Source organism: Dryas octopetala, chromosome 2, assembly GCF_963921425.1.
Source record: "Dryas octopetala chromosome 2, drDryOcto1.1, whole genome shotgun sequence".
Taxonomy (NCBI): domain Eukaryota; kingdom Viridiplantae; phylum Streptophyta; class Magnoliopsida; order Rosales; family Rosaceae; genus Dryas; species Dryas octopetala.
This window is the reverse complement of record NC_141367.1, coordinates 26,102,987-26,127,061: the sequence shown is the minus strand read 5'-3', so window position 1 is coordinate 26,127,061 and position 24,075 is coordinate 26,102,987. Positions and strand designations below refer to the sequence as shown.

General features: G+C 37.0%; 2 protein-coding genes across 2 annotated transcripts; both read right to left on the bottom strand.

Moving 5' to 3' along the window:
- Positions 1 to 281: 281 nt before the first annotated feature.
- Positions 282 to 6,555, bottom strand: LOC147294799 (putative ABC transporter C family member 15). The gene is made up of 11 exons (XM_086231301.1): positions 6,317 to 6,555; positions 5,426 to 5,852; positions 3,890 to 5,349; positions 3,682 to 3,768; positions 2,868 to 3,506; positions 2,563 to 2,727; positions 2,148 to 2,442; positions 1,473 to 1,993; positions 1,309 to 1,372; positions 915 to 1,154; positions 282 to 753 (listed from the first exon to the last, which is right to left on the bottom strand). The coding sequence occupies exons 2-11, from the start codon at positions 5,772 to 5,774 to the stop codon at positions 638 to 640; spliced, it is 3,936 nt and encodes a 1,311-aa protein (XP_086087427.1). The 5' UTR covers positions 5,775 to 5,852; positions 6,317 to 6,555; the 3' UTR covers positions 282 to 637.
- Positions 6,556 to 11,627: 5,072 nt separating this feature from the next.
- Positions 11,628 to 18,286, bottom strand: LOC147294798 (putative ABC transporter C family member 15). The gene is made up of 11 exons (XM_086231782.1): positions 18,211 to 18,286; positions 17,110 to 18,031; positions 15,576 to 17,002; positions 15,383 to 15,469; positions 14,702 to 15,298; positions 14,405 to 14,569; positions 13,908 to 14,202; positions 13,270 to 13,790; positions 13,135 to 13,198; positions 12,788 to 13,027; positions 11,628 to 12,482 (listed from the first exon to the last, which is right to left on the bottom strand). Exons 2-11 carry the CDS (start codon positions 17,978 to 17,980, stop codon positions 12,358 to 12,360), a joined length of 4,392 nt encoding a protein of 1,463 aa, XP_086087908.1. The 5' UTR covers positions 17,981 to 18,031; positions 18,211 to 18,286; the 3' UTR covers positions 11,628 to 12,357.
- Positions 18,287 to 24,075: the final 5,789 nt, after the last annotated feature.

Genomic DNA, 24,075 nt, shown 5'->3' with positions numbered 1-24,075 from the left:
ATAGAAGTTACCACCATAACCAAAAACAGAGTTCTTTAAAGTGCAGAGACTGTCCTAATTCCATATTTCCATGCTTCCTAGTAGATATAACCCCAATTCCATTACAAGTATGCATCAAAATAAAACATAGCACTCAAGTTTTCATATAAATGAGAACAGATTCATTCAAGTTTTCTTACCTTATTTTGTATAAAACATGAAAGATTCATTCAGAAATACTTATTTGTCTACTATATGATCTGCTGTCAAACTATTCCTTCATTTGGCTCTTTTAAATTCAATATATTAAGTTCCCATGCATGAGTAGCAGTTTACCCAAAAGGTTATAATAAAGTTTGCATACAAAACTTGACTGAGTTAACAAAGATTTGCCATGAACAAACATGAATTAGAAGGTTGGTTGGTTGATCAAACTTGAGTTGGAGAGGAAGGTTTGATGCTTTCTTTAGCAAAAAAAAAAAAGGCTTTTGAAGTGGGGGGTTTGTTATTGCACCTTTTCATGCAATAATAAACCTCCATCTGAAACTGAACACTAAAAAGCATTATAGATAGATTCATATTATATACAAATTAACCAAGCAGATTATTTTCTATGTCCTAAAGATCTGGAACTTAACACTATTTCTGCTCCTCAAATTTAGCACTTCCTCATGCTCCTGGAAGATCTCCTCAAGAATTCTGCCACCAACTTTGATAATGCAGAGGAGCTATCCTTCATTAGCCGAGCAGGAGAATCATACTCTATAATCTCGCCTGTATATGGATCAAAGTGTTAGTAAAAACCATATCAGAAAAGGATGTTGCATCATGTTTAAAGCCAATTCATCTTCTTTTTTTTTCAAGAAAACCCTTTCCTAGAAGCAAATGCTATGTTTGTTTAAGGGATATAAATTTCTTGTTATTATATATTCTACCTTGATCAAGAACAAGAACCAAGTCATTGTCAATCACAGTAGTAATTCGGTGTGCTACTGTGATAACGGTGCAGTCACTCGTCTCTTCCCTTATCGTTTCCTGAATAAGCATTTCCGTTGCTGTATCAATTGAAGATGTTGCCTCATCCAGCACAAGAATTCTCCTCTTCTTTAGAAGCACTCTGGCCAGACAAACAAGCTGCCTCTGTCCAACACTCCAATTTTCTCCGTCTTCAGCAACTGTATTAGTATTATAATCCATATATTCTAAATGAATTATACCACACTTTTAAATGAATGAGACAAACAAAAAACAATGTGTAATAAACATTATATATTGAACTGCATTGATTGTATGATTAAGTAGTTTTTTTTATTTTTTTTATATACATACCAGGTGCATCCAAGAGCCTTTGGTCTTGCCTCACTATGTCCCCCAGTCGACATTTATTCACAACCTGAGTTAGTTAACCACCATATCAGGTCATATAAGTAAACTTGTTTAACCACCATATCATATTTATGAGTTCTAAATAAAGATTTTTGATTTTAACATACCTCCCATATTTCTAGATCAGAATGTTGCTGCAGAGGATCAAGATTAGTCCTCATGGTTCCATGGAATAGGGTAGGGTCTTGTGGGATTATAGCCAACCTTGACCTCAAATCCTGCAGGCCTATTCTTGTAATATCCATTCCATCAATTAGAATTTGGCCTCTTGAGGGTTCTACTACTCTGAAAAGTGCTTGAATCAAAGTGGACTTGCCACTTCCTGTCCTTCCCACAACGCCGATTTTCTTCATTCCAGGGAAGGTGCAGGTGATCCCTTTAAGAACCATCGGGAGAGAAGGACGATATTGAACTTGCAAGTTTTGAAGTTCAATTAGTCCTTCAGTTGGCCATTCTGGCTTTGGCCTACAACCTTCAATCACAAGTGGTGCCTCACTCTCTATTCTTGTGAACTGAAGAATTCTCTGAACTGATATCATTTTATCTTCGACATTGCAGAGATTCCATATCACCCAACCCTGCAGGACACTGAGTTTCAGGCCATAGGATGCAGCCAATCCAGCCAAATCTGATATCAGAGAAACCAATACAAATAGTTGAGAATTTTAATTAAAGTGTTTGATTGAGAAAGCATTCCAAAACAGATAATATAGTTACACTTAATAGCATTTCCTCTCAGGTACTCTTGGCTTCATAAAACACCAGGGATATGAGGGGCTTACTGGGGTCAACGGCAGACCTAGGCAGGCTCACCAAGGCAATAAGGACGGCAAAGAAGGCAACATTGAAGAAAAAATTAATTCGCAGAGAGAGCCATTCCATGGTTGCATAATTGCAAAAGGCTACTCCGGAAAAATCATCAATCACACTCTTTATTTTTCTCAAGAAGCGATCTTCTTGATTGAAGCAACGAATGGTTGCAGCCCCTGCGATTGATTCTTGGAAGTGATGGAGTACCGGAGACTTTTGTTTGGCAACCATCCTGGCTAGCTCTCTGGCAGTGGTAATGTAGTATGCCTTGAAAAGAAAAAAAGAAAAAATTGAAGTTAACTTACTATGAGTATAGTCATAATCAAGATCATCATGCACGTTAAAGAATGAAACTATAAATTCAAAAGAGCTTCTATTCGTATTTACCTGGTACCAAAAAGAGAGTCCAAGCACAGCAAGGAACAGAGGTATAACTTGCCAGGCCACCAGAGACATAAGGATGACCACACATGTTACTTGGATGAGTGCAAATACAAGTCCAGCTAATCTGTATGGAATATCTGTGTCTACTGTGCTTTGATCGGTGGAAGACTGTAATCATTAATTATATTTGTAATTAGCAACAAGCAAAACAAGAATTGAGTTGCACGTAAAAGTACTTATTGATTTATACTTGAAAGAAATAGATTAGAATCTAATAATTTATAACATTGAAAATACTGAGTACTGACCCTGCTGATGATTCGACTAGAAGGTGTGGAGTCGAAAAAAGCCATAGGTGCTCGGAAAACTGAAGTAATCATCCCAACGAAGAGACGGTGAGAAGTTTTATTCGTGATGACTGACATAAAAACCGCCCTTCCCACGACGAATAGGGAGCTCCCACCAGATAACAAAGTAAACATCCACATCAGTTTCTCTCTGGTGACCCTGTTTTCCTTCTCTGCTGCATAAGCAATCCAGTAATTGCTTGCCATTTGAAGTCCCTGGAATAGGATGTGACACAGAAGGATGACCGGAACAAGTAGACCTCCATAAGCATAAGTGACAAAGGTCGAATATACACTCCATTCCACTCGACCACTGCCTGCTTTTACTTCTACAATTTCTTCTGTTTCACTAGTGCCACTTTCGCTACTAGTACTGTTACTGCTACCACTTTCGCTACTAGTACTGCTACTGCTACTGCTACTGCTTGTTTCTACTTCTAATTTACTTTCACTTGGGCCAGAAGAATCTTGTTGGGGGCTTGTGTGAACTTGGTGTAGAGATTTTCTGTGTGCAGCCGTTTGTCTCACAAGTTCACCATTGGGATCTTCAATCAACTCCCTGTACGCGCCAGACTGCACAATTTGACCATCTTTAACCACCTGTATATCAAAAATTGAATTGTAATGAGAGATAAGAGACTGGAGAACAATTAAATTAATTAATTCTATCATGCATACACACACACACACACACACACACACACACACACATATATATATATTCTGAGTAGACATAGAGCATCCAAGAGTCCGTTCTGATGTGTAATTAACTTACCAAAACCAGGTCTGCAGCTTCCAAAAATTCCAGCTGGTGGGTAGCATAGATGATGGTCTTGGCTGACAAGTGCTGCAACAGACACTTCTGCAAATGGAACAAGAAGAAGATAAAAATATAAATATATATATAGCGGTAGTACATGGCCATGGACAATGAATTAATACAAGATAAATTAAAGGATAAATAGAATTTATTTTTGGCCTGCCTGGAACAAATGTGATCCTGTATGTGCATCAACAGCACTGAATGGATCATCCAAAATATAGACATCAGAATCACTGTATACAGCTCTTGCTAGTTGAATCCTCTGCTTCTGTCCTCCACTAACATTCATTCCTCTCTCCCCCACTGAAGTCAAATCTCCATTAGGCCATAACTTGATATCCGGGTTCAAAGCACAGGCTTCCAGGACATCCTCATAATGACCCCAATCCACCTCTTTTCCAAACAAGACATTCTCCCTTATTGTTCCTGTTTGTATCCAAGCACTCTGTGGAACATAAGCTTTTGTTCCATAAACCTTGGCTCCTCCAGCTGCTCCAGAAATTTGGGGAATCTCACCGAGTATGCTACATAGCAAGCTTGACTTACCAGAACCAACAGAGCCGCAAACTGCAACCTTTTCTCCTTTCCTTATATTTATCTTCTCGGTAATGTTGATCGCAGGTCGACTCTGTAAGCTCTGATCATCATCGTTACTTGTGTTCCAAGCATACTCCCCTGTCTCGATTACAATCATAGTATCGTCCCATGCTCTTGAAGTGGTATGACAAGCAGGAATCACCTCAATTTGATCTTCTGATCTCATCATGATTGCTTGGATACGGTCCACTGCCACCCCTGCCTTGGCAATATAGGATATGAGGTCTGAGAGAGTGAAGAGAGGGTCTCCGAGGATGGCAATAGTGGTCAAGGCCGACAGCACTGTGCTTGGTTCTAATGGGGTTTTCACCAAAATGCAAACACCAAAAGTTGTGACAGAGACAATTGTTGGTGAAGTCCAAAACAGTAACACCCCCAATGACTTCATATTCAGGAATCCCTTTATCCAACTTTCCTCGGTTTCCCTGAGTTGGAGGAGCTTCTCCGAGAATCTGCTCTCCCATGAATTGAATTTCACAACTTTTATACTCTTGAGAGTCTCTGCGGTTGTCTTCATTCTTGAATCCCTGGCTTCCGAGATCTTCAAATGAAGCGTTTTCTGCAGTTTGGTCACAGGTGTGTTGCATAACAGGACCAATACTGTGGTCACAAAGGCTGTGACACAAGGAGCAGCACCTAAATTTATGTACAGGATGATCACTGCTAGAAACACTTTAAGTGGTGTCAGCCAAACATCTTGAATATCTGAAAACAACTCCCCAATTGTTTCTACGTCGACGATTAATGTGGAGATTTCTCCACTGCTTGGACCAGAATATTTGATTGAGATTGACTTCTTGTAGAGTAGGGCTGTGAGAGCTGCTCGTACTCGTAGACCAATTTGCCGACCACCAAATTTCCATTGTCTTTCTGTCAGCGATTCTAATGTCTTTGAGGAAAAGAATACCAAGGCAAGTATGACTCCATAATTGATATTGCTTGAACCATCATATTTGCCCAGTATATAATTCACCAAATAAGTGATGAGGAAGGGGCCAGTAAAAGATGCAATAGCACTAATTCCTACAAAAACGAACAAATAATTAAGCACAAAATATACAAGTACTTGATCATGATTCAAGAACAATTAAAGGGTTACCTGCAAAAACTGCATTTATGAATAATGGCATCCATATAGTCCTCCATATTGCTTTTCGCAACGAAGAGTATTGATCGAGTGATTCTTGAAGCAAAGTGGAAGCACTTTGTGCTGTTTGTGAGGGAGGAAGGGATGGAATATGGGATAATTCCAGTTTTCTGATGTGACATCCCCTTCTAAAAACTGGACCCATCCACTGGAATGTTATTTTGCTCCATATTCCGAAACTAGTGTAACTGTGATCACCAGTAGTAGTGTCTTGTGGCTTGGGAACTTCATGATCATGAACATCATCTTCCCTGTTGATCAGTAGTGGTGCTTTGAAATCGTTAGTACCGTAACTAGCCATGTCCAATTAATCAGGTCTGAACCTTCAATCGGCCGATCCAACTCAAAAATATGTATAACAACAATGAGCAAGTGAGACCTGCATTTATCAACAATGAGAACTCTGTTCAGATAATTAAGCACACAAAGATTGAAAAGCAACCCAACTATGTGCCATTAAACATAATCTGAAGAATTAAGTTAGAAAACAGAGACAGATCAGTCCAACTTTCAAGGATCAAAGGGTGCATAGTAAATTGTAATGAGGAGGGTTACACCATGACCTAACTTGTGGGGTAAGTTAAGTGATCATTCAGCGTGATGTGGAACTAATCAAGAAATTAATAGTGAAAACACAGCGCATTTTTTTAGAGAACTATAGTTCATGCAACTTTTATTTATTTATAGAGCAAAAATAATTTTTTTCTTCAAAAAGGTCCAAAATAAGAAACTTCCCCAAAAAAATATAATTGAAGTCATATGTAATATGCAGAGGAGTGCTCTAAAAAGAAATACTAAGGAAAAAAGTTTATGATATCAAAATTAAGGAAAGCCAATTAATACCTTGATCGATCGACCGGTTATGAAGTGGCAAATTAAAACGTGTCACAATGACAAGGCCTGGTTGTGTAAATCATTGTGAAGAATATATCATCAGAAAAGAATTAAAGACATTCTTAAAAAAAATTAAAAAAACAAAAAAAGATAATTGAATTAAGACTAGCAATTGGCAATTAATGGGTTCGATCTCTGATATGAATGAATTAAGTAATATGGTTGCAGATAACTGCTTTAGGGGTTGGTGATGAATTGATGATTATATATAGACGTTATAGTTTGGATACTTCCACAAGTGGAGTCGATGTACCATGCGAGTCGATCATGAACTTGGAAATTAACACCCGGCCAGGGTTTGTATGGACTAGCTTATGGCTTATAGTCCATGCACTTGAAAGTTCAAATTAATAAAGCAGAGTGAGTCATGGTCAATATACTAAAGATGCATGCATGGAGGATATTCAGCTGAACTTTCCAAGTCTGTGACCTTTATTTATTCCAAAGAGAAAGACAGCACAGTACCCACTAAATGACAGCAACAAGTGCAATGAAACAAGACATTTAAGGAAGATGACAGTTCTATATTATAAGCTAGCTAGCAATCCTCTTATTAAACAGATCGATCGAGCAGGCTTCCTTATCTTGTTCGCATTGCAATTTTGCATACATTCAGCTGCTGGACCGATCGACCGGGCAAGACAAGGATTCATATTTCATAGGCCCTCTTTCATTCATTCACATGCATGTACAATATTCCTAATACTAGGAATTGAATTGTCTACCTTAAAACATAGGCAAAAAAAAGAGAAGGGAGATTTAGAATTCAATTCATTTTATGAGTCTTTCTTAGAATAAGACTGATAGTGATTTATGATTTTTAATTAAGTCTTTTAATTTTTCTTATTTGATAGCTGCATGTTAGGTTTTAACTTCGGGATTTTGAGTGGAATCCTGGAGTTAAAACCTAACATGCAGCCTCTACAAACCCATTCTACACCCTAAAAAGGAAAATACCCTTCAAATCAAGGGAAATACCTTTTAAATCAGAGGAAGACTTTATTATGAATTAAAATGATTTTTTTATAAATTTTAAAATACCTTCGATCTTCATCCAAAAATTGTTTTTCTAAGGGACCAAGCTTAATTTAAAAAAAATTATCTTACCTTAAAAAATTAATTGCACCTTCTATCATATATTGCTTATTGGACCCAAATTGTAAGGCTTTAAAAAAATAATTAATTGCAATTTGGGCTTCCATGTGATTATGGACTGTGAGAGAGATTTGGGCTTCCATGCTTATGGGCCCTCTGGTTGTTTGCTTAGCATTCTTGACGAGGACCGGGTCCTCCACCCATTATGTTGTTCCTTGATCAAATGCATAGTTTAAGACTTGACAAATCTGTAAAAATTTTCAAATATTAGAAGAAAATTTACACTTTTGATTTGCACTTGCAGGAGCAACAGCTCTATGATTGGTACCAAGAACATGATGAAAGATTACTGTCATACTTAGGGGTGGGTTCGGATCGGTAACCGAACCGAAATCCCTAAACCGAAGACCGAACCGAACCCCTCCGGTAAGCCTCCACGGCAACCGAGACCGAGACCGAAAAGCCGGTAAATCGATGTTCGGTCAACCGAAGAATTCGGTCGGCTCGGCTCGGTTATGGGCCTAGACCGAACACATGTTGGGCCATGTTTTGGGGCACATTTTGGGCCATTTTTGGGCCTTAACTCCATTCACTAATTTAGTATAATATATTAATATTATGGTTTAGGGTATTTTTAATTAGTTTATATATATTAAAAAACATATAAATTAAAATTATAGGGGTTTATAAATTTATATATGTTTTATATAAATTATAGAAATGTATTATATAAAATTATAAATTATTTATTAGAAATGTATAAGAAATGTATTAGAAATGTATAAAAATGAATTATGTAAATGATTTGTTAAATATATTCGGTTCGGTTCGGTTCGGTTTACCGACGGTTTAAGGATATGGGAACCGGGACCGAGTCCGAACCTCCCGGTTCAGTAGTCAAACCGAACTTCCGGTACGGTTTTTTTCGGTATCGGTTGGGCCGGTTTCGGACTCGGCCTCGGTTTTTCGGTCAACCCGACCCAGCCCTAGTCATACTGCACATCACTTTGATTGCTGTTGTACGAAACTAGTGTCATCAATCATGTGACATTGTGGATGTTGTGACAGCAAACAAATTCATCATATCAGTAGCCAACAAACAAATCTGTAGCATATATGGATGTTATACCATATACAAGTAAAAACCAATGTGCATTATTTATTGTCATTCTGCTCTCTGCTCATCACATTCATTGATGTACGAGACTAGTGCCAACCTTGTGAAATGAATGACAAACCGTATATGTATGTTATGCCATATGGGATTAAAAAGCAACCTGCATTATGTTTATGCATATGGAACATAACCAAACCTCACTGGAAATTTGTGCAATGATTTAATGTGTGGTTCTGGCATCTTCATCCAATTTATCCCCCAATAATGCATAGCTCGGTTTGAAAATGACCTGTAACTGCTTACCAATAAAATGACCTGTAATTACTACCTACTGAAGTACTAATGTAAAGGAACATTGATCTTCACATTAATTCACATGATGACTGCTCTTTTAGTTCTACCTTAAAGTGCCATTTACTGAAGTAATGAATATGAATATCATGAGCCTATTACAAGTGTCATGACACAAGAAACAGAGGATTTACACTTTTAATGAAAACATCAGTAATATTAATTAAAATTAGAACCAAACTCTTGATTATCTCTTCCTTTCTCGTCCATAAACACTTCACTGTGATATATATACCATCAGCATGGAGGTTTAAGCTTTTTAACTACTTTGATACCAAAGCTAGCTTGATATATACAATGTTGCTTAACGAACTTTTTGGAGTAATTGAAACTTAAAAACAGAAGTAATCAATTGATACACACAGTCACACACACACACACACACACACACATATCCTATGAGTAATTATACCAAAAATATGTACTGTAAGTTAGTAAGTGTGACAGTGAGGTGACAAATGCTTACTAGCTTGTATTAATTAAGGTTTCTTGCTCTCATGTCCTCATGATTGAGCAGTGTGATCAATGTGATTTCATGTATCATTGTTAATGAATTAATCTCATCCCGGCCATGAAATTTTTCTACAAATAGGAGATCAAATATTGCACCTCTCATAACTCCATCTTCCTATTCTTCCCTGCAGCCCTCTCCTTCTTCTTCTTTTCTTTTCTCAGCAATGGCAAGCTCGCACAGAAAAGCCAAGAAGAAGAAGAAGAAGAAGAAGAAAATGGCCACTTGTGATTGAATCCTTTGTTTCTGCCCTCCACTAAGATCCATTCCTCTCTCCCCAACTGCTGTCAAATCTCCATTGACCCATTATAATTTGATATCTTGGTCCAAAGCACAAGCTTCCAAAACACTCTCATAATAACCCCTACTCATTTCCTAGCCAAACAATACATTCTCTCTCATATTCAGAATCTTTTATCCAACTTTTCTCAGTTTCCCTGAGTTGGAAGAGCTCCTCTCAGAATCTGCTCTCCAAAAAATTGAATTTCACAACTCTTATACAGTTTAGGTTCTCTGTGGTTTTCTTCATTCTAGAATCAATGGCTTCCGAGATCTTCGAATGGAGAGTTTTTTGCAGTTTGGTCACTGGTGTGCTGCATACCAGACCAATACTGTGGTCACAAAGGCTGTGACACAAGGAGCACAGCACCGAGATTTATGTACAGGATGATCAATGCTAGAAGCACTTTAGTTGGTGTCAGCCAAACATCCTGAATTTCTGAGAACAACTCCCCAATTGGGTCTGCATCGTCCACGTCCATTACATTGACAATTTTTCCATTGCTTGGACCAGAAGTTTCTATGGAGATTGACTTCTTGTAGAGCAGGGCTGTCAGAGCCGCTCCTACTCGCAGGACAGTTTCCCAACCCCGAATTTCAACTGTCTTTTGAGTGTCTTGGAGGAGGAGGAGAATATTAAGGCAAGCATGACTCTGTAGTGGATGCTGCTTGAACCCTCATGATTTCCCAGCATATAGTTCACCAAGTAAGTGAGGAGGAAGAGGCTCGTAAAAGATGCACATAGGGAAAGATTTGGCAGTACGGTGTTGGAACATTTGGATTTACAACTTTGAATGCAGTTTTGGCAGGTAATTAACTCTTTCATTAACTGTTCTTGACTCACTTACATATCTCATGCTTTACTGCTTTTTTCTTCTTCCTTTGGGGTTTTATATGAACTCTGTTCTTTTTTGTAGGAATTAATGCTATTGCCTATTTTAGGGGCCCCTTCCTCGTCACTAATTTGGTGAACTATATACTTGGCAAGCATTACGGTTCAAGCAATATCCATTATGGAGTCATGCATGCCTTGGTATACTTCTTCTCGCTAAATGGCTGGCCAAAAGATGATTGGAATTTGGTGGTCGGAAAATTGGTCTACGAATACAAGCAGCTCTCAAAGCCCTACTCTACAAGAAGTCAATCTCCTTTAAATATTTTGGTCCAAGCAGTGGAAGAATCGTCAATTTACATGGACGATGTAGAAACAATTGGGACTTGTTTTTAGATATCTAGGATGTTTAGCTGACACAGCTTAAAGTTGCTTTTATCATTGATCATCTTGCACAGAAACCTCGGTGCTGCTCCTTGTGTCACAGCCCTTGTGACCACAGTATTGGTCATGGTATGCAGCAGACCAGTGACCAAACTGCAAAAAACGCTTCATTCAAAGATCTCAGAAGGCAGGGATTCAAGAATGAAGACAACCATAGAGGCGCTCAACAGTATAAGAGTTGTAAAATTCAGTTCGTGGATCGGAAGAGCAGATTCTGGTTGAAGCTCCTCCAACTCAAGGAAACTGAGAAAAGTTGGATAAAGAAATTCATGGATATGAGAAAGAATCTGTTGTTTGGAAAGGAAATAAGTGGGGCTTGTTATAAGGATGTTTTATTTTGGAAGCTTGTGCTCTGGACCAGGATGCCAAATTATGGGTCAATGAAGATTTGACTGCAATGGGGTAGAGACGAAAGAATGTCAGTGGAGGACAAAAGCTAGAGTGTTCCTGTTTTATTGTTTACAGTTGTTAATTGACCAAAAAGAGATTCATGGACACATGGGCATGCTTGAATTTCTTTATAATTCTGTCTCTCTCTTTTTTTCTATGAGAGAAGGGGGTAAAAGAAATTGGCAAAATATAATTAACCTGCACTCAAATAATCAGGCAAATACCCACAAGCTGCAAAATTCTTACCATTTACATTTACGGTATTAAGTTAGCTGTTTACGCTCTACATGCTGATCATGCATTAATATTGTAGGCAGTAAACCAATAAGCATTTAAATTTCAAACACTTAACAATTCCATTGAGAAAGCAAAATGCATGTACACAAGAGAAGTTTTGAGTGAGGTATAGATCGATGTTTTAACCATAAACCTTTGATAGCACCAGCTTCAGGCATCTCTTTACAGCCAGAGACAGCCCTGTTTGACTGAAATGAACGTCCACTTTGTCCTGCAGTCCCATCATCCCTAAGCTGTTGTCTGATGTGCGCCATTACAGCGGCAGCTTCTTCAGGAGTTTTAACTTCCATCTGTAACATGCCTCCAGTAACCATGTAAGGACCCTTGTAAAGCACTTGCCTTGATTATGCAGAATCTCATCCTTCGCCCATTGACTTAAAAATTTGGGATGTAAACATGGCAATTTGAACCAACTGCAACATCATTCTTCATAGCACCTCTAGTAACCTTAGGCACCAAGGAAATGTCCTCTCATAGATTCCCAAGCCTTTATGGTATCAAAATATTTCTATACTCAACAAGGCAAATCTTTTGATTGAAAGGAAAAGAAATTGTTCTATTGGACCAAGCCTCTCAGACCGAAACCATATATGACCAAACAACTTGGGCCCATGCCCCTTGCATGGATTAGAAATTGAGGTAATTGACGTTCATGCACCTTCTCTACCAAATCCTCAAGATAGATCTCTATAGCAGTTGCTCATGGAAGATCTCCTCAAAAATTCTGCCACCAACTTGGAGAATGCAGAAGAACTATCCTCAAGTAACCGAGCTGGGGAATCATACTCTAAAACCTTGCCTACATAAATCAAAGAGTTGGCAAAAATCAGTTCAAATCATGTCACCTTTGCAATATTAAGTTTTTAATAATCAGTGGATGTTGGTTATGATTTTTGCTTTTGTTGGCACTAGATCCATGTTCTTACAGTATAGTATCTGCTACAGTGGAATGTTGTATCTTTTTTAAGGCCAGATCTAGACAGCAGTTACACTCACAGTAGAAAAAAGATATGCTTGATCTCGTTAATTTCAAAATTTGTTGTAAATTCCTTAAAACTTCCTGGAAGCAAAAGCTTTGTTTCTTTAAGGGGTTTCCTACAATACCTTCATCAAGAACTAGAACCAAGTCATTGTCAATAACAGTGGGAATCCGATGAGCCACAGTGATAACAGTGCATCCACTAGTCTCTCCCCTTATTGTCTCCTGAATTACATTATCTGTTGCCGTATCAATAGAAGCTGTAGCCTCATCCAACACTAGAATTCTCCTTTTCTTTAGGAGCACTCTGGCCAGGCAAACAAGTTGCCTCTGTCCAACACTCCAGTTTTCTCCATCTTCAGCAACTGTATTACAATCCAGATTTTCGAATGAATTATATGATGCAGTGAATGAGACCAAAAAAATAATTATTGAACTATTTTGATTATATGATTGAGTAGATTTTTCATACCAGGTGCATTGAGAAGCCTTTGGTCCTGCCTAACTATCTCTGCCAGTCGACACTGATTGAGAACCTGAGTTATCGGGTCATATAAGTAAAAATACCCCCATATAATTCTTATAAATAAAGAGTTTTGATCCTAACCTCCCAGATTTCTTGATCAGAATGCTGCTGCAAAGGATCCAGATTAGTCCTCATGGTTCCCTGAAATAATGTTGGGTCTTGTGGAATTATGCCCAACCTTGACCTTAAGTCCTGCAGACCTATTTTAGAAATATCAAGACTATCAATAAGAATTCGTCCTCCTGAGGGTTCTACTACTCTAAAGAGAGCTTGGATCAAAGTGGACTTTCCACTCCCTGTCCTGCCCACAACTCCAATTTTCTTCTCTCCAGGGAAGGTGCAAGTGATCCCTTTGAGAACCATTGGGAGAGCTGGACTATATTGAACATGAAGGTTTTCAAGTTCAATTTTTCCTGTTGCTGGCCATTCAGGCCTTGGTCTACAATCTTCAATCACTAGTGGTGCCTCACTTGGTATATTTGTGAATTGAAGAATTCTCTCAACTGATATCATTTTGTTTTCTACATTGCACAGATTCCATATCACCCAAGCCTGCAAGACATTTAGGTTCAAACCATAGGTAGCTGCCAATCCTGCCAAACCTGAGACCAGAGAAAACTCGTCGATTAGCTCAGTATTGACAGTTTTAATGCTTTTGGTGTTCATATTTTACTCTTAATTCTTGGGTTAATAAAACATCAGGGATTGGAGGGGCTTACTAGGGTCAATGGCAGACCTAGGCAAGCTCACCAAGATGATAAGAACAAGGAAGAATACAAGGTTGAACAGAAAATTGATCCGAACAGATAGCCATTCCATTGTGGCATAATTGTGAAAGGCTACACGAGAATAATCATCAATCAGGTTCATTACTTTCATCAAGAAGCGGTCTTCTTGATTGAAACAACGAATTGTCGGTGCCCCTGTGATTGATTCTGAAAAGTGATGGAGGATTGGAGCCTTTCGAATACCAACCATCCTGGCGAGTTCTCTGGCTGTTGTAATGTAATAAGCCTGAAAAACAAAATAAAATAAATACCTATATATAGCTGGAAGAAACATCAATTTGTAAAATCAAAACAATAATAACCATCATATTTCTGTTGTGTGATACATGAAGTGCAATATGGTGTAGATCTTCCTTGTAGGTAAGAGTTTAATTACAATCAAGATGATAAAAATGAAAATATAAATTGAAAATGGGGTTTTTGCTTACTTGATACCATATGGAGAGTGCAAGGACGGCAAGGAAAAGAAGGAAAACTTGCCATGCCACTTGAGACATGAGTATGATGATGCTTATTAGCTGGATGAGTGCAAATGCCAATCCAGCTAATCTATATGGAATATCCATGTCTACTGTGCTTTGATCCGTAGAAGACTGTATCCATTATTTACAGAGAAAAAAAAAAAGGAAGATAAGAATTAAACTGCAGAACTTGATTTATACTTCAACGAAATACAATCTTTAATAGAATCAATAACTTGCAAACAGAAAAAGTTCAGAACTGACCCTATTGAGTATTCGACTAGAAGGTGTGGAGTCGAAAAATGAAATGGGTGCTCGGAAAACTGAAGTGATCATTCCAAGAAAGAGACTCTGAGCAGTCTGAATAGCAATAGTTGCCAGCAAAACTGCCCTTCCCAATATGAAGATGGAACTCCCACCAGACAACAGAGCAAATACCCATATTAACCGTTCTCTGCTGACCCTGCCTTCTTTCTCAGTTGCCCAAGCAATCCAGTAATTGCTGCCCATTTGCAGTCCCTGGAAGAAGACTTGACAGAGAAGGATGACTGGAACAAGAGCACCTCCATAAGCAGAAGTGACAAAGATCGAATAAACGCTCCATTTCACTCGACCAGTTTCTGCTTCTTCTTCATGACATTTTTCTGGAAGCTTGCCATTGTTGAAAGGCCCTTTCTCTTCTGCAACCTCTATTAGATTAATTTGATGAGGTCTACTGTTAAAGGAATCATCTTGTTGGCATGTGTTAACTTGGTCTAATGATTTTCTATGCGCAGTCATTTGTCTGACAAGTTCACCATTGGGATCCGCAATCAGATCTTCATATTTTCCAGACTGAGCAATTTGACCATCTTTAATTACCTATCGAAAATTGAATTGAAAGGAAGAAATAAGAGACTTGACAGCAAAATGTTAGTAGAGCAGCAAAAAATTCTAATAACTTACCAGGACAAGGTCTGCTGCTTCCAAAAATTCTAATTGATGTGTAGCATAGATGACAGTCTTCAGGGACAAGTGTTGCAAGAGACATTTCTGCAAAATATTTCACCCTCTGATCAAATTCATTTCAAAATATAATCATAAATTTAGCAGTGCAGGAACAAAAAAGAAACACTAAAATGATAGCAATTTTCCTTGCCTTGAACAAGTGTGTTCCTGTATGTGCATCAACAGCACTGAAAGGATCGTCCAAGATGTAAACATCTGAATCACTATAGACAGCTCTTGCCAGTTGAATCCTTTGCTTTTCTCCCCCACTTAGGTTCATCCCTCTCTCTCCCACTACAGTCAAATCTCCATCTGGCCACATCTTGACATCCTTGTCCAAAGCACAACTTTCCAGAACATCCTCATAATAACCCCTATTCATTTCCTTTCCAAACAGTACATTATCCCTTATTGTTCCTGTTTGAATCCAAGCACTTTGTGGAACATAAGCTTTTGTTCCATAAACCTTTGCTCCTGCCCCAGAAATTTTGGGAATCTCCCCAAGTATGCTACATAGTAGGCTTGACTTGCCAGAACCAACAGAGCCGCAAACAGCAACCTTTTTTCCTTTCATTATCTTTATCTTCTCCATAATTTTGATTGTAGGTTTCTTTGAGTTTTGATCGCTTGTTTTCCATGCATACTCTCCTGTCTCAATAAAAATCATGACATTGGATGCTTTTGAAGTATGACAAGGAATCAGCTTCATTTGATCTTCTTTGATGAACTCTTGAATTCGATCGATTGAAACCTTTGTCTGAGCAATCATGGAAATGAGCTCTGGCAGGTTATAGATAGGCTCTTGTAGAATTCTGAAGGTAGCTAAAGCAGACAAGACCGTACCTGCTGTTAATGGCGTATTTAGTATAATGCATACACCAAAAGTGGTAACTGAAACCAGAGTTGGTGAAGCCCAGAAGAGAAAGGCCACTGCTGAGCATGTATAGAGGTATCTCTTCAGCCAACCCCTCTCAGTTTCCCTGAGTTGCAGCAGCTTCTTCAAGAATGTGGATTCCCATGAATGGAGCTTTAAGACTCTCATGCTCTTCAGAGTCTCAGATGTTACTTTGATTCTTGAATCTTTCGCTTCCATGATCTTGGAGTGAAGCCTTTCTTGCCTATTGGCCAAAGGTGTGTTGCACACCATGACCAAAACTGTGGTAAGAAGAGCTGCAGCAGAGGGGGCCGCACCAAGATTCCTGTAAAGGATAACCAAGGCCAGAAAGACCTGAAGTGGAAGCAACCAAACACCGTGAATGTACCAGCAGAAGTCCCCAATTCTTTCAACATCCACATTGATTAAATTGATAATTTTACCATTACTTGGACCAGAATACTTAATGGAAATAGACTTCTTGTAAATCAACACAGTGAGAGCTGCTCGCACTCGTACACCAATTAGATTAGCACCAAAATACCACTGTCTTTGACTCAATGATTCCAATGTCTTTGCAATGAAAAATACAAATGCAAGAATCAGTCCATGATGGGTGCTTGAATCGTCATGCTTTCCCAGTAAATAATTCACAAAATTTGTAATTAGGAACGGACCCATATAGGATGCAGTAGTATTAACTCCTACAAAAATAAATAAAAGCATATATATAAAAACCTGCAGGATTAAAACTTTTTTTTTTTTTAAAAAGGAAAAGGAAAAGTGGTTTAAGAACAAACTTAAGAGTTACCTGCAAAAATTGCATTTATGGCTAACGATTTTCCTATGGCCCGCATTATGGCTTTTGGCAATGAAGAGTCTTCAATCTTCTGTTTCAGCAGTGATTCTTCAAGCAAAGAGGAGGCACGTTCTGCTTTTTCTGAGGGAGGAACAGATGGTATATGAGGTAATTCCAGCTGTTGAATTCGACCCCTTCTGAAAAGTGGGTTCAGCCATTGGAATGTAACTTTGCTCCAGATTCCAGCATTAGTGAAAGTATCAGTGTCTTGGCGGAAAATTTCATCTTCCTTCTCAAGTAATGGGTGTTTAAGTTCACTGTTTTTCTGGGCATAACCAAAAGCATTGAAACAAAGTAGTATTGACAAAGGGAAGGAAGCAAATTCCACTATGTTAGCCTTTGGAAGAACATCTGGAAACTTTAAGGATTTCAATTGGGTAATGAGGTAAAGGCACACAGAAAGTGAGTAAAAAATGGTGGAAAAGATCCACCAAAAAATGAGGACCCAAGGCCACCTTTTTTGCTCATTGTGAGTCCTGTTCTTTGAGTAGAGTGTAACCACTGTGGCTAAAACCCAAGTCATGCCTGAGAAGATTGATTTCCAACTTATAATCCTACGATCCCAATACTCATAGACCCCAAAACCAACATAGAACGTTGAGATTAAGGCATTTGCAAGAAAGGTGAGCAAAGCAAAACCTTTGCATCCTCTATCTTCAGCTCTATCTCTCAAACATGTGTGAGCACCACTACCATCTCTTCTAATTCGTTTCATAATATCAAGCAAAACCCACGTCAATAACACTATGAAAAACGCTACATTAACGATCTCCAACGAGATATCCATGAAAAACTTAGAAGTTAGAACCCAACTCAAAACCATCAAATACTCTGGCTACGTACAGAGAGACTTCAGTTAATTAATCATTGAGACCTGCATATAATAACACGTTTGGGATAAGAACAATGAGAACCCAATTCAGATAAGCACGCACGGATTGAAAGCCAACCCAAATTGGCATTGAACACCGCGGTTGCAAACAAAATATTTTAGGATGTACAGATTCAGAGAAACAAAAAGTGGCAAGTGGGTCGGTTTATAAAGAAGCAAACCTGTGAACTGAAAGCTATGACGGACGCACGTGGCTCTTTGAGGGTGGTGACGAGGAAGTGTATGATTGCTTAATGCTTTACACCTAGTGGTCTATGTGAACAGTGGCTTTGGATTCTTATAGAGGAGCCACCAGTCCGGTACGCAGAGGGTGGGCGAGGTAGGAATCTTTCACATTCCTGATTCTTATTTACAATATACCAGCCTTACCAGCATTCCTCAGAAACCGAATTTATTCTGATGTATTGTTTTAAAATATAAAATAATAAAGTATAAGTTGAGTTTTTTTTCGTTTTCCTTTCAGGTTGAATTTTAAAAAAAAAAAAACATAAAAAAATATAGGAAAATGAAAAATTATATAAGAGGAACTTACATGTAACTTGGATATTGATGTGGCATCATATACAAGACTCAAGAGTTGGGACATTGAAATGTGGGACCCTCCCTCCTTTCATGTATGTCTGGGATGCCACATTAAAATATGAGTCTGTTAATATACAGGTATTGGCATCTAATTTTATTAACCAAAATCACCTAAAGTCTCATTCTTCCTTTGCGGGCCAACTATCACAAACTCATTCTTTATTTGCGAACACCACACCACCACTAGATTCCCGCACCACAAAAACCCCATATACCCTGCGCATTGTTTTGACGAAAATAAACATAACAAAAACATAGCATGTAGACACCTTCCAAAATACCAGCATCAAAGCATCATCAAAAAAATGAAAACTGAAACTGTAAGTCTGCAACTCCAATAAATTGCAGTTCCAGAAACTGCATAAAACTACAGTTCAAAAACTGCAGTTTCAGTTCACTTGCAGTTCCAGAAACTACAGAAAACTGCAGTTTCATAAACTGAACTAAACAAAAAAATCAAGAACCTACTACTAATAAGGAAGGCACGAGGGTGGAGTTGGTTTTCCCAATAACTTTCTAGGCATTGTTATAGTGAGAAACTTGGCTTATTTTTCAGCAATGTCGCAACAAGACCGGGATCAGAGTCAATATCGAGGCTCCGATTGGGTATAGGGGTTGCTGGGTGTTCCGAGCTCACAGGAATGAAGAGGGAAGAGAGAGGAACTTAGGGGTGGTCCTCTCGTCGCCATCCATGGCCGGATGCATACACACGCCGTCGAAGAAAGTTGCAACGAGAAAGCAAGAGAAAACACAGAGAGAGTGATTGGGGAGAGAGAAATAGAGTAATAAAAGAGAAGATAAATTTCAGAAATGAGAGAGAGAGACACGTGAGAGAGTTTAAGAGAGTTTTGAAAAAATTAAAAAATTAGCAACCATTGGATTGCTTTGATGGCTAAGATAGAAAGCTTGTACCAATTGATACCAACTCAAAGTGACCTAAGTTAATAAAACTAACCTGATTGTTATATATTAATAATAATGGTATTAGAAGTTAAAAACTATAGCAAAGATGTAGTTATTATTTCTTAAAATATTACATGTAAGTTATTCTCAAATTATACAATTACATAAAATTAATCTACGTGATTCATTTAATTTAATCTAAGCTATATCTATAGAGGTAGTTTCATGTTTTCATTATATAAAAAAATTAAAGTTTTTTATATTACATTTAAGGAAATTGAATCTTTAGCCTATTTTAATTCTAATACATTTCTTCATTCTCTCTAACCATTTAGATTAATTCTTAGTGTAAAATGTTGAGATAGAGACATAAAAATATAGACTGGAGAAAATCCATAGTAGGCTGAAGGAGGAGCCCTTATCTAAGGAAGCAAGGGCCCTGCTCTTTGCATATCCTCAATATGGGACAAATCGCTCTAAGCCAATATCCCAGTAGTAACATAATTTATTATAAAATATAAAATTTTATTTCCAAAAATAAAATTTTATATTCATGGTATATTAATAATATTTCTTCTTTATTTATCCTTTTTGTTATTTATATTAATGTATAAAAAATATGGCAATGACAATAAGAAATAAAATAAAATGAATCATTTTGTTTTCATGGGAAAAAGAAAAAAACGAAAAAAAAAGGTTGGCATGTACAATAAATAAACAAACTATCCCATCGTTACTAACTTACTATCATTGTCAATGCTTGACATCGCTATGATTCTATCCCTTTCATCCATATGAGGATATTTTTTTTTTTCAATTAAGTAAATAATCATTAATTTCCCTAAAACTAAAACGGGACCAGAATCTTAAGTATCTATTTATTTATTAATTATCACTCTTTTGATATCTCACCTGTCAATATCTTGAAACGAAGAATTAATGTGTTAAATGTGTTCATGTATGTCTTCATTTTAAGGACACAGTATTCACACACACACACACACACACATATATATCTTTACTTTTTATTTTTATATCATGCTTACTTCGTTTCTATTATTATAAATGAGAGTATAGTTTTACAATGAAACTATTCAACCACAATTTAAGAATTAAGAAAAAGACACCCCATTGATTTGAGGAAAAAATGATAAAATTATCAAAATATAATATACAGTAAAAAGTCAAATGGCACAAAGTACACATGTCAAGAGGCTAGTTTCTTTCTTTTTATGCGCAAGTCTGCTACAGTGCTACAAATTGAAAAATTATTTCATTTATTGATTACACCGTCACATAAAATAATCAGTTTAACATGTCATAATATATGTAAATATTATTAATATTATATTTTACTAATATAAATATATCATCTAATAATGTCTTTACATGTTAAATTAATTATTCTATATAACGATATATGAGATATACTCAATAATTTTTTTTACCGGTGGATTGGCATATTACTCAAACAGGAAATATAGATATATAATGAGTTAATGACAAAAAACAATATTACAAATAAATGAGTTAATTACACTTACACCCCTTGAGGTTTATCGTCTTTTCACATACACTCCCTAGAGTTTCAATAATTACACATACACCCCTTGAGGTTTTAAAACTGTTGCATATAACCCCCTATAGTGAGACGAAAATGATGAGAAATTATGCAAAAAAGCATGCTAAAGGATTAAATAGCCTAATAAGATTATTCAAGATGTAAGGTCCAACCTGAATACAAATATTTTCTTTTTTATTTATTTATTTATTTTTCTTATAGGGGGTTATATGCAACAGTTTTAAAACCTCAGGGGGTGTATGTGTAATTATTGAAACCCTAGGGGGTGTATGTGAAAAAATGATAAACTTCAGAGGGTGTAAATGTAATTAACTCCAAATAAATCACCACCACAATCCACATTATCATTCACTCGCAATGCACGTGAAAGGAAAGCCTTACACGATCAATCTGCACCGTCCATTTAGTATCTGCATGTGAGCAAGTAGAATCACGAGCGTTGATCGAAGATTTGGCCGCTCAACTTTATTAGCGCACCCTCCTGGGGACCGGAACGTGTGGAGCCATGATTTGGTGAGACAGAGCTGTTGGGGGCGTGTGGGTTGCGCAACGGTCTGGACCAACCGACTTCCTTTAAACGGAGCAGACACGTGGTGGTGGGTCTTGGGTGTGTGCTTGGTAAAAGCAGACCCACTGTCAAAGTGTGTGGCCCACGTGAGAAGTATCGGATGGATCATTACTACTTTCCATCTAATCACTATTTTACTTCTTTTAGTTTTTTTCTTTCCTAAATTGTGAACAAATCACTATTCATAGTCATAGGCTCGTAAACTATATTTTTTTTCCTTACAAAAAAAAAAGAAGAATAAAAAAGATTAATAAGATAATTAAGATTAGTCTTTCTATAATTTTGTTAAACATCATTAATAAATAAATATTATAAAATTTATTATGAAATTCATATTAATCAATAATTTTTAATAACTTACTTCGTATATAAAATGTTGATGCACTTAATTTTGTTATATTCTTAAAGTTTGTTTTTATTTGTGAGATGATTATAAGTTTATAACTTATGAGGAAAAATGGAAAATAATTAACAAATTAACAATACAAAAGTATTGAACCAAGTTTAGAACTTAGATTTCTTGACTTTACCCAATTGATTGAGGTTAAAAGCTTGGACCTTGAAAATTAAAAGCCCATTTCTTTTTAGAGGAATAGGGTGCAATCGTGCATGGTCTTATGGTCTTATAAATAAAAGGTTGTCAAAATTAATGAATACTTAGTTTGAAAAGCTTTTACTTTTGTTAAATCACATGCATTCATCTAGAAAACAAAGTTACAAACTTAATGTCTTTTTGAAAAATCACAAGCACTTATCTAACCAAAACAAATGATAAATCTCATTCATGTTCAAAATTATACCACAGCTTTAAGCTAAGCTTCTGTCAAAAAAGCTTTCAGCTAGCTGTTTTCGAGTTTTCTGCAATAAAAGAGTGAACCATCTGCACCCTTTTTTCCTTTTTTTTTTTTTAAAGGAACATTTTATTAATGGCTTTTTGTACTTGAGTGTGATCCATCTGCATTTATGAACTAAAACACTATCCTTTGTACGTACAGTCCTCCTTTATATATTCCCTGCAGACTGCAGCCATCTGCCATATGATTTTATATATGTATCTATTCAACCCCATGTGACTTTTGCCTTTTGGACTCCTTTTGTTGTCAACTCGTCATTCGGTTCAACAAAAACATAATAAATAATTAAATTGTTCACAAATTGGCAGCCAACAGGATTTGAATCTTTTATTTATGGACACTACTTGGGTTACCTCTAGGGTACTTCAAGGGCACCCTTCCTCTTAAAATAATAATTTTGGTAATATCAGCGCATGATCGAAACTGTTCACTTTTTATATCACTTATTATAAATCATCTATATAAAAAATCAACTCAATCGGAAATCGTTTGATTATATAACTGTTGGTGAGTAAATAGAAAAAAATCAACGATTTGGTCAAAAAATCACTCTTTAATTGAAAACCATCAATTTTTTCTACTTAATTGACAACAGTTATATAACCAAACGATTTCCGATTGATTTGATTTTTTGCAGAGATGATCTATAATAGGTGATCTAAAAAGTGAACGATTCCGATCATATGCCGATATTACCGAAATTGTTATTTTTGGGAGAGAGATGACCTTGGGGTACCCCCAAGGAATGACCCAAATATTTTTCTTTATTTATCAAATAATATTAATTAAAGGGTTTGAACTTGAAAACTCGTATGTAAGGATAAATACCTTTAACTACCAGACCGAGCTACAAGGACTTGATATTTTGAGTGGAAATTAATCTTAAACAATTGACCCGAATATTCTGAAGTGCTGCCATTCTATCCACTATGCCGGTACTATATATAGAAGTGACTAAGTGAGCATCTTGCATATATATATTATACGAATTTTAATGAACATAATTTTATTTAATTATGGGAGGATAATGTTAGTAATTGCACAAATATTCCAGAGAAGCTTAAATGGTTATAACATAGATTAGAGCTGTAGAATATATATATAATGTATACAGAAATGAGGATATGAATGAACACAGAGTGTCGACACTTTAATGTCATGCATGAATGAAAAAGAAAAGAGGGTGAGAAGGACTTTGCTTTCTTTGTTTTGAATATGGAGCCAGCGGTGGTGCGTAGCTCAACAATGGAGACTGGAGAGGACCACGCATGCACCAACCCACCCACCCCTCTCAACCAGCCTTTTGGTTCACGCCTATATATGTATGTATGTACCATTTTTCTGGAAAGATCCACAACTGATCATCATCATCTTCATAAATAGTTCCATTTTTCATGGCCCAAAAACAAAAAATAGTTCCATTTTTTGGTTTTTTCTGGTCAGATTCTTGATATGTATAGTTTCCTAATGGCCTCAGGTTTTTGACAACTACTTGACTCCATGACCAGACCAATGGATATGCGCACACCAACTTAGA

Coding starts and splice junctions, on each gene's coding strand:
- LOC147294799 (XM_086231301.1), bottom strand. CDS start 5,774: ATGGCTAGTTACGGTACTAACGATTTCAAAGCACCACTACTGATCAAC. Junction 1,373..1,472: donor CTGATCTAGAAATATGGGAG/GTATGTTAAAAT, acceptor TAACTAACTCAG/GTTGTGAATAAATGTCGACT. Junction 754..914: donor GGTTCTTGTTCTTGATCAAG/GTAGAATATATA, acceptor ATCCATATACAG/GCGAGATTATAGAGTATGAT.
- LOC147294798 (XM_086231782.1), bottom strand. CDS start 17,980: ATGGTTTTGAGTTGGGTTCTAACTTCTAAGTTTTTCATGGATATCTCG. Junction 15,470..15,575: donor CAGGAACACACTTGTTCAAG/GCAAGGAAAATT, acceptor AATATTTTGCAG/AAATGTCTCTTGCAACACTT. Junction 12,483..12,787: donor GGTTCTAGTTCTTGATGAAG/GTATTGTAGGAA, acceptor TGATTTATGTAG/GCAAGGTTTTAGAGTATGAT.